This window comes from Lithobates pipiens, unplaced genomic scaffold (assembly GCF_037356315.1).
Source record: "Lithobates pipiens isolate NorthernLeopardFrog02 unplaced genomic scaffold, aLitPip1_a1.2 Scaffold_27, whole genome shotgun sequence".
Classification (NCBI taxonomy): domain Eukaryota; kingdom Metazoa; phylum Chordata; class Amphibia; order Anura; family Ranidae; genus Lithobates; species Lithobates pipiens.
The window spans coordinates 8,812,121-8,823,175 of NW_027507788.1; the positions used below are offsets into that span (position 1 = coordinate 8,812,121).

The 11,055-nt window shown below is 44.0% G+C and overlaps 1 protein-coding gene across 1 annotated transcript in view; it reads right to left on the reverse strand.

Annotated features, from left to right (window-relative positions):
* The window catches only part of TYROBP (transmembrane immune signaling adaptor TYROBP), a 32,725-nt gene extending 21,906 nt beyond the window's left edge, over window positions 1–10,819 (reverse strand). Inside the window, exon 1 of the mRNA XM_077456379.1 lies at window positions 10,555–10,819. Within this exon, the coding sequence (XP_077312505.1) occupies window positions 10,555–10,615 (61 nt within the window). The 5' untranslated portion in view covers window positions 10,616–10,819. The remainder of the gene's footprint in view (window positions 1–10,554) is intronic.
* Between the last annotated feature and the right edge of the window lie 236 nt (window positions 10,820–11,055).

Below are 11,055 nucleotides of genomic sequence, written 5' to 3' on the forward strand. Positions count from 1 at the left end.
TGGCACCGGAGGGGGGGGGAGGGATCAGATGAGCGGCACTTCCACTTCAGGGTGGAGGTCCGCTTTAAGTTCAATGCTTCCGTGCAGGCGTCGAATTGTTTCCAAGCATGCGCAGGAATTTTTGCGCATTGGAATAGGTCGCAATTTCCGTTCGGAATTTTTTTCCGACCGAAAAATAGAGAACCTGCTCTCAATCTTTTGCTGGCGGGAATTCCACCAGCAAAAGTCCGATGGAGCGTACACACGGTCGGAATTTCCAACCAAAAGCTCACATCCGACTTTTGCTGGGGGAATTCCAATCGTGTGTACGGGGCATTAGCGTAATTTTAATTTTTTTTTTTTTTTTTTTTTTTTTTACAGTAAAACGACTTCATTTTAAATCTAACTCTGGCCAAAATAGAAAAAAAGAAGGTTTGTAATTTTGTTTGTAGATTGCATAAAAAATAAAATACTTTTTTTTTTTTTTTTTGTAAGACAATTGCAAAAAAGAAAGCCTACCATACATATAGGGCTTAATTCACAACGTTTTACACAAGGATAAGGATCTTTATTTTTTTATCTTGTGACTGTAATTTCAAAATGAGTCAACACATTGTATCATTGTATTTACTATATTTTATATGTAGATCAGAGGTGTGGACACTGACCTGCATATGACACCAGTGAAAGAAACAAGTGAAACAATGTTTTAAAATAAAATGTACTACTAGCAACCCTTAGTTACCCCCAATCAACCCTAATTTACTAATTCCTCTTCTTTTCCCCTTAGCTAATTTTATTTAACTATTTTTATTTATTTTGTTTTTTATGGTCCCAGAAAAAGAAAATACACATAATGCACATAATTTTGCCTTGCTTTGCACCAGAAACATACCGTAGTGTCATTTTATTTTTTTATTTATTTATTTTACAGTAAAACTGCTTTTTTTTATTATTTAAATAACTCTGGTCAAGTTAGAAAAATAATTTTTTTTTTTTTGTGTGTAGATTACAAAGAAAAAAAAATACTTTATTTTGCAAGACAACAGTTTATCCCTTAAAAAAAAACAAAAAAACAAAAAAAAAAAACACACACACACTACTTTGTTATACTAATTTCCGAATAAGCTATTGCTGAAAACAAGGGCCATAGTAACAATTGCTCTGGTCAATCAATAAAGGCAGTGCTGAAGCTAACTGGTTAACATCTATCTATCTATCTATCTATCTATCTATCTATCTATATATATATATATATATATATATATATATATTGGGGGTCAATTTCAATAAAAACATTTTTAATTATTTTAAACTGATATTTTATATCTGCATTTTTACTATACATAAAGATCCCAACCACAAGCAGCATGTATACACCAGATATTTACATATATAAGAATGATATATATATATATATATATATATATATTTATGGCTGGAGCCCTATGGCCGATACGTATCTGAACAAAACAAGCTTATCATGAGACACCTTTTATGAAATGGACCTGAAAGTGTGCCCTGGTCTAATGGACGGTATACCAAAATAAGGGGGCATACCCAGTAATCAGAATGAATATGATTGAAGAGAAATGTTTTTTGATAAATGCCCTAAAAAGGGGATGGGAGGGAGGGTATTGCGCACCGGAAACCGACAACCACCACAGGCGAACGGGCTGGTTAAATACCCCCCGGGCTCCTCCCATAAATTCAGGCCACCATACTGGCCTTCCTACTTATGGCTGGAGCCCTATGGCCGATACGTATCTGAACAAAACAAGCTTATCATGAGACACCTTTTATGAAATGGACCTGAAAGTGTGCCCTGGTCTAATGGACGGTATACCAAAATAAGGGGGCAAAACAGTCAGGTAGGGATAAGAGAGTTTTATTGTTTCCTGGTTAATTTTATTGAGCCAGTTGAGTGAATGCTCGAGACATCTCCACCTGTGGGTTAGGGATGTACCGAGTGAAGCAGGCCGACTTCCACCTGCCCAACCTTTTGATGACGTGGTCCGGGACCCCATGCCGGGATGCGGATGAAGCTGCTCCAATGCGAAAGGAGTGGCCGGAATACTCACTAGGATTGAGGAGCAGGTTGCGGAGGAGAATCCTGATATGCTTAACAAATTGTTGGTTAGTTAGTGGTTTCACCGGGAAGGGCAAAAGTGGGCTAGAGTCCGGGAGCTCGGGCAGCCGAGCGAGAAACTGTGTAAGCATCGTGACCGGGCACCAGGCATTGTTGGTTTTGTAGAGGTGGATGTCTACGCCGGTGCCTGTCTGCTGGGTCTTGGTTACCGGGAGGTGGAGGATGAAATGGTCCTGGTGACGGAGCAGATGACATCTGCGGAGGACTGGGCCGTGTAGGCTGTTGTGAGTAAACTCACCGGGCCGAAGGAAGCCATAGAAGGCTAGGTAAATGGCTGCCTGTATGACCAGACTGGGGAGAACACCAAAGGGGTAGCTGTTGAGTATGGTGGACATGTCCCTGAAGATGGCACTGGTGATGGGGAGCCGCTTGACTTTTACTGGCGGCTGTTGCTTTTGGATGCCGCGTAATATGGCTCGGACAGCGTGGGACGAGAAAACAGAGGGTTTGGTAGGATCCTGGATTGAAAGGAAGTGCTGAACACCAGCTAAGTATAAGCGAATGGTGTTAAAAGACAAGGCCAGTTGGTTGTGGCAGTACGAGATGAAGGCTAGAATGTGTCTAGTATCTGTGGGGGTGCCTACTGAGGAGGTGACCAGAAATGCGTTGAAGGTTCTCCAGGCTACCTGGTAGGCTTTGAGAGTATTGTCCGATAACGAACGGTTGATGAGCTGCGTGGCTCCTAGTAAATGCGGCTCTAGTCCAGGGTCAACTGCGACCAATACGGGATAGGCGCTGATGCGGCATCTGCACTGGGAACCTGTAGAAAGAAGGACCGGAAATTAAAGCGGGAGAGGGCGTCAGCTGCCCGGTTATATTTCCCTGGGATAAACATGCAGATGACGTTAAATTGGTGCTGTAGTGACAGCTGCACCAGCCTGCGTAGGAAGGACATCACGGAGGGGGATTTAGACCTGCCTTTATTGACAATTTCGGCTGTGGCCTGATTGTCGGTGGTGAAGCCTACCGTTTGTCCGGACCAGGTAGGGCCCCAGAGCTGGGCGGCTGCAACCATGGGGTAGAGCTCGAAGAGTGAAGAGGATTGACTAAAGCCCGGGATGCTAAGTATCTGAGAAGGCCAGGGTCCGGCGAACCAATGGTGGCCAAAAATTGCTGCGAACCCTGTAGAGGCCGCGGCGTCTGTGACTACCTGTGGTGAGAGAGGTGAAATGCACGGGATGAAAAGGGAGATGCCATTCCAGTTGGACAGGAACTCGTCCCACATTGCCAGGTCTGCTAAAGCTGCGGTGTCTAGGCAAAGGATATGATCCGGGTCTTGAGCCTGAGACAGGTAGACCAACAGTCGTGAGATAAAGGAACGGCCTTGTGGGATAATGCGCATGGCATAATTGAGCATGCCCAACAGTGACTGCAGCTGTCTCCTAGTACATCCCCTGGTCCGAGTGAACTCGTGAAGTGCCGCCCTGATGCGGGTTAGTTTGTCAAGGGGCAGGCTGGCTTTCATGGAGCCGGCGTCTAAAATAACACCCAGGAAGGTGATTGAATGTGCGGGTCCGTCCACCTTATGTTCAGCGATGGGAACATTGAGGTTCCCGAAAACGGTCCTTAACTTGTCAAGATCTCTGGGAGGTGCGCCTGGCCGTTCTATCAATAAAAAATCATCTAAGTAGTGGATAACTTGCTGACAGCCGACCTTGTGTAAGAGAATCCACTCGAGAGATTGGGCAAATATGTCGAACAGCCACGGGCTGCTTTTGGAGCCGAACGTCAACTTCGTGGCGAAGTAGTATTGATCCTTCCACTTAATCCCGTGCCAGCACCAGAGGGACGGGTGGATAGGTAACAGTTTAAAGGCGTCGGATATGTCCGCTTTCGCCAGCCATGCGCCTGTGCCTACTTTAAGGATGGCCTGGATTGCCATGTCCACTGAGGAATATTTTAAGGAGAATTCTTCAGAAGGGATCAATGAGTTTAAGCTAGGGATGTGAGAAAAATGAGGCGCAGACAGGTCATACACTAAACGACTTTTATTGGAAAACTTGCCCTTGACAAGCCCAATAGGGCTAACTCTCCACATATTGAAGGGGGGCTGAGTGAAGGGGCCTATAACGAAGCCTCGATCCACCTCGTTCTGCAGCAGCAGGTCGATGGCCTGTTCGTCAGAGGCTGCTGAGCGGAGGTTTCTGCACTCGTGGGTTTGGTGAGGTAGGGAGATGAGGCCGGTGTGAAAACCTGCGGTGAAGCCGCCTATGAGGAAGGTGGTTAGTGAAGGAGTGGGGTGCGTGTTGAGGTAGAAGCCCAGGCAAAGTATGTCTATACGGCTCAGTCATGAACCTTTGTGCGCTTTGACCTCGCACAAATTCCTGGGGTGCGCCCTGTGGCATATAACGCAGATATGCAGTAGACGGCACTGGCTGTAATTACAAGAACCGTAGTTGAAGTTATTGCAGATGGCCGCGCCCCCAATGGTTTGGACCGTGCGTCCAAACTTGTCCACCTGGTTTTTTGGTGCCGAGCCTGATGGGCCTGGGGCTGCGGCAGAGGTGGAGGGAAATTCTATCGGGCGAGTAGCCGGTATGTTGGCGCACCAGGGAGCGGTATGGGTGGAGGACTGGCAGACGGCACACAGGGGTGAACGAAGGCCGGCAAAATGCCGGCAGAATAGTTCCGTGTCCATCAGGCTCCAGTCTGTGAGAGACTGGAACTGTGCCAGTTTGGCGGCTGCTTTCGCTGAGAAGGAACGATGGTAGTCGTAGAATGCAAAGCCACCATATTTGTACCCCAGGTCCACCACCGTGTGGAGATACAAATCTAATTCAACCCTCCTGGCAGGAGAGGCTGAGCAAACGACATCTCTGAGCATGCCGAAGGCTAGGGTAAACTCGGGGATGGATAGCTTCCGGTTTAGCCTGGGGTCCTTAGCTTTGAGAACTACGGATACATCCCCCCAGGTGTAAGCCTTGTTCTCTGCCAGGTCATGCACCGAAATGAGCAAGGAGGCAAGGTTAACATCCTTGCCGTCCAAGATGTCCTTCCTAATGCTGGCCGGCACAAGATGTGCTGGACAGACCACGGGACATGTGCCTTCGGTACCTGTTGGTAGAAGAGACGGGACTGCATCCGGAACAGTGGTGGCTGTAGCTGGAGGTGTTTCTAAGAGGGTCACCCTGGTTTGAACATCCGTGACCGAGCTGGCCAGAGACGACACCATGGTATGCAGTTGACCTATGGCCGAAGAGATGGACTGCAGCGTAGCCTGAGGCGGGGTACTAGGCCCGGCGGTAGCTGGGGGGGCAGAGAGGAGCCTGAACAGCTCTGCCTTCCTAGCTGTGGCTGGGAAGGGAATGCCCCTGCGTCTGAGCTCCGCTGACAGCCTAGGGATAGTCCAGCCCCTGAAAGACTGAATGCTGTCGCCCACTGAAGGCGGGCGGGGTGACAGGGGGGCAGTAAGGTCTTCACTGCTGGTCTGGGACATGGTTCCTGATGGATCGAGCCCCGGGAGTGATGTCCTATCTCTTTTGGGGAAGATAGATGGACGACCGGAACCTATAGAGGATGACAAAGTCAAGACTGTTTCTCTATTTTCCAAGTGAGCCCACCTGTTGCTTGGGTACTAAGGCGGAAGCGAACGCGAATACACATATATACTGACGTTCCTTCGCCTACATACATATGTGTACCGGTCCGTCTTGCTGACGCCTTTTCCACTCCTAGCCCTTCTTTTTTTTTTTTTTTTTTTTTTTACCTGGGAGACGACGTCCAAGCTGGTGCAGGGTGGACCTACTAAGCTTTGACTGACCTGGAGAGAGAAACAACAGATGACATTTGTTTGAAGGAGCCTAACAAGGAAAACTGGCATGTGACGTAAGTAGTTGGCTAACACAACTGAAGTGCACCGGTGAGTAGATATTTCTGCGCCATGATTCCTAAACCATCACGCCGTTATTCCCTCATTGTTTCTGTTATCCTTTTGAGATTCCGTTTTTTTTTTTTTTTTTTTTTTTTTTTTTTTTGGCCCAGCGCCAGACAACCTGTGGAAAAAATAAATGAAATGTGGCTGTTCCCTCTGGGGCACGCCGAACCGTATCGATGCATCATAGATGCTACTGGATTCGGATCGGAGCGCTATAAGTGACCATGAAATGAAGCACGATTTGCCGTGACAGAGGCACAAACTGGTCGTGTCGTTAGTACAACTGACAGCAGAACGGACTCTGGAGCACGTACTGAAATGAGGGCAACAACCTGGGGGCGAACCGGAACGAATCGGTGCATCCGATCGTGCGACTGGATTCGAACCGGAGCGCGGAATGTGACAGTGAAATGAATGAAGGACTACTGTCATGACAGAGGCCTGGAATGGCCGGCCCCAAACTGAGGCTGGAACCAACCCGGATTTCTGGAGCATGCACTGAAATGAGGCCGAAAAAGCTACAAAATGTGGGACCGTCCGGGCGAATCGATGCAAACGAAATGCGACCGGATTCGACCCGGGCGAACTAGATGAGGATGAAATGTTTTCCCATGGTAGAGCTGCGACTCGGAGAGGGCGCGACTCGCAACCGTCAACGAACGGGCTCTAGCGCATGTACTGAAATGAGGCCAACGACAACTGGGACACGTCGACCAAACCTGTGCGTTTTTTTTTTTTTTTTTTTAAACGACTGGTATTGGTTCGAACGTAGTGGTGACGTGAAATGAATCCCATGACAGGGCCCGGGTTGAAATGGTAACGCACGGGCTCTGGAGCATGTACCGAAATGAGGCCAAGCTATTTGGGACATGTTTAATCGAACCTGTGCGTTTTTTATTTTTTATTTTTTGGCAAACGACTGGTATCGATTCGAACGTAGTAGGTGACGTGAAATGAACCCATGACAGAGACCCGGACGGTTGGTACGAGCGGACTCTGGAGCATGTACCGAAATGAGGCCGAATACCTAGGGGCACCCCGGGACGAATCGGCGCATTTAGGTGATGCAACTGGATTCGAATCGGAGCGTAGTAAGTGACAGGTGAAATGAAGAAATGGCCTACGTGAGTCAGTTTGTGGCAGAGGCATGGGTCGTTGTGCCGCAAGATACGACTGACAACGATATGACTGCGGAACATGACGAACAAGATTATGCAACCGGTAGCTAACAAAGTATCACAGACAACCTACCGAACGACGCCCGTGAAATGAAGGGCGTGTGCGGGCAAGTGCGACATGAGTGATAACAACCCGGTATCAACCCGAACGATGTGACATTTTTTAGGGTTTACGACACTCAAATAAAGTAGAAATGAATAGAAATGAAGGTCAATCGAGACCCCTACCTGCGGCAGTCGAGCCGGCGAGATTTGTACAAAACCGGACGGAACACGAAAACTACGAGACTTCCAAGAAGGGAGACGTTTGTCTGAATGGTAATCAAATGGTGATCAACACGAGCTGTCGGCCTAGTGATGTGGTATTGCGCACCGGAAACCGACAACCACCACAGGCGAACGGGCTGGTTAAATACCCCCCGGGCTCCTCCCATAAATTCAGGCCACCATACTGGCCTTCCTACATATATATATATATATATATATATATATATAATATCTCACGGAGCTCTGTTCAATCCATCATTGCAAAATGGAGTATTGCACAACTGCAAACCTACCAAGACATGGCCGTCCACCTAAACTGACCGGGCCGGGCAAGGAGTGCATTCATCAGAGAAGAGCCAAGAGGTCCATGATAACTCTGGAGGAGCTGCAGAGATCCACAGCTCAGGGGGGAAAATCTGTCCACAGGACAACTATTAGTCGTCTCTCCACAAATCTGCCCTTTATGGAAGAGTGACAAGAAGAAAGACATTGGTGGAAGAAAGTTATAAGAAGTCCTGTTTGTAATTTGTGAGAAGCCATGTGGGGGAGGGGGCAGCAAACATGTGGAAGAAGGTGATCTGGTCAGAGGAGACCAAAAATTGAACTTTTTGGAATAAAAGAAAAACGCTATGTGTGGGAGAAAAGTTACACTGCCCATTCCCCTGAACACACCATCCCCACCGTGAAACATGGTGGTGGCAGCTTCATGTGGGGATGCTTTTCCTCAACAGGGAAGCTGGACAGAGTTGATAGGAAGATGGATGGAGCCAAATACAGGACAATCTTAGAAGAAAACCCGTTAGAGTCTGTAAAAGACTTGAGACCGGGGGGGAGGTTCACCTTCCAGCAGGACAACGACCCGAAACATCCAGCCAGAGCTACAATGGAATGGTTTAGATCAAAGCATATTCATGTGTTAGAATGGCCCAGTCACAGCCCAGACCTAAATCTCATTGAGAATCTGTGGCAAGACTTGAAAATTGCTGTTCACAGACGCTCTCCATCCAATCTGACAGAGCTTGTGATATTTTACAAAGAAGAATGGGCAGAAATGTTCTCTCTAGATGTGCAAAGCTGGTAGAGACATCCCCAAAAAGACTTGTAGAGAAAGGGGGTTCTACAAACTATTCACTCCGGGGGGCGCCATACAAATGCCCCCCCCCCCACACTTTTCACATATTTATTTGTATCATTTATCATTTTCCTTCCACATCTATTATCAGCCACTTTGTGTTGGTCCATCACATAAAATCCCAATAAAATGCATTTACATTTTTGGTTGTAACATGACAAAATGTGGAAAATTTCAAGGGATAGGAATACTTTTTGAATGCACTGTATGTTATAGACAAATTGTAAAATAATAATAATAATAATAATAATAATAATAATAATATTTACTAGTATTAGTATTGTTATTGTTAGTATTATGATAATAATAATTATTATTATTATTATTATTATTATTATTATTATTATTATTATTATTATTATTATTATTGTTGTTGTTGTTGTTGTTGTAGTAATAATGATAATAATATATAAGAAAAGGAAAAATTGAAATAATATTATTATTATTATTATTATTATTATTATTATTATTATTATTAATATTAATAATAATAATAATAATATTTACTATTATTAGTATTGTTGTTGTTAGTATTATGTTAGTAGTAATAATAATAATAATAATAATAATTATTATTATAATTGTTGTAGTAATAATGATAATAATATATAAGGAGAAGAAGAAAAATAGAAATGTTATTAATAATAATAATAATAATAATATTAATATTTACTATTATTAGTATTGTTATTGTTAGTATTATGTTAGTAATAATAATAATTATTATTGTTATTATTATTGTAGTAATAATGATAATAATATATAAGCAGAAGAAAAATAGAAATAATAATAATAATAATATTTACTATTATTATTATTGTTATTGGTAGAATTATGTTAGTAATAATAATAATAATTATTATTATTATTATTATTATTATTATTATTATTATTATTGAAGTAATAATGATAATAATATATAAGAAGAAGAAGAAAAATAGAAATAATATTACAAATAATAATAATATTTACTATTATTAGTATTGTTATTGTTAGTATTATGTTAGTAATAATAATAATAATAATAATTATTATTATTATTATTATTATTATTATTATTATTGTTGTAGTAATAATGATAATAATATATAAGAAGAAGAAGACAAATAGAAATAATATTATTAATAAAAATAAAAATAATAATACAATTATTATTATTACTGTTATTATTATTATTATTTATAATAAAATAATAATATTGATATAAGGGCTCAATTCCCACCAAGACAAGCCCTGACCTTTGTGTAGGCAGACCATTCATTTCAATGGCTCCTGCCCTTTTTTTTTAATTGCTCTGCACCGAGGCGCATGGAGCTGCAGCACCATGCATTTTGGCATGCGCAAAAACTCAGCACACTTGCCAATGCGTGTGGGTGGCGTTAACAAATAATGGCACCCCTGAGCGTCTGCAAAAGTGCAGTGCATTTTCTTTGTGGGACGGGAACGGGTGCAAATTCCACGCTCACATATGTGATCCTAGCCTGAGTCACTGTATAAAAGCCCCCCTGGTGGAGGAGGGATTATGGTGTGGAGGGTTGTTTTTTAGAGGTTGGGCTTGGCCCCCTTGGTTCCAGTGAAGGGCACTCCTAAGGCATCGCCATACCGAGACATTTTGGACAATTTCATGCTCCCTAATTTGGGGATGAATTAGGGACTGGGGTACTATTATAAGTTCATGTGTTTGTACAGGCAGGCGTCACAATACTTTTGGCAATATAGTGTATGCAATACTTGAGAGGACTGTCAGAGACTCCAGACCTAATAGAGGAGGTGAGGGTCAGAGAGTGAGGACAGGACACATTGTCGGATTGAGGGAGAAGCTGCAGAAGACAATACGGAGCTGGGAATATTGAGCATGAGGCTAGTAGAGATCAATACTATTACCCCAATCAATGTTCCCAATAGGCGTCCGAGGGCGGCACATCAAGTGCCAAAGGTTTGCAGGTTGGGCATGAAGGACGTAGAGTCAACTTACCCAACATTGCCAGAAGCAGTATGGTGCTGGATATGCCGGTGATGGGTATACTGCGAGGCATTTCTTCCAGGATGAAGGTCAACCTTCTACGGGCAGTTAATAGACTTTTGTTGGGTCTTCTCTTCCAGGAAAATCTCTCTCCCTTTAGGATCTCATGGCTGGAAAATCTCCCCTTTCACAAGGGCAATAGACACGTAGCCACCCAGACCAGCTCTGTCTTTCGATTCTCGTCCTCGTCTGAAGAGGAAGTCGATGTAGTTTGTGTAGTTTGTACACAGCGTAGTGGTCACAGGACCCTCTGCCCAGCTCAGAAAGAGGAAAGACTTGCGAAACCACATTGTGAAGTTTGCTCAACCCGGCCTGTGAACAGCTCTGCAGATTGATTCTCTGTGTTTGCTGCCCCCATGTTCGCTTAATCTACTTCTGTTTTCCCCCATTCTTCCATCAACATGCTAATTTTTATTACATGCCTAATTTTAGACTTAGTGATGCCATCACTGG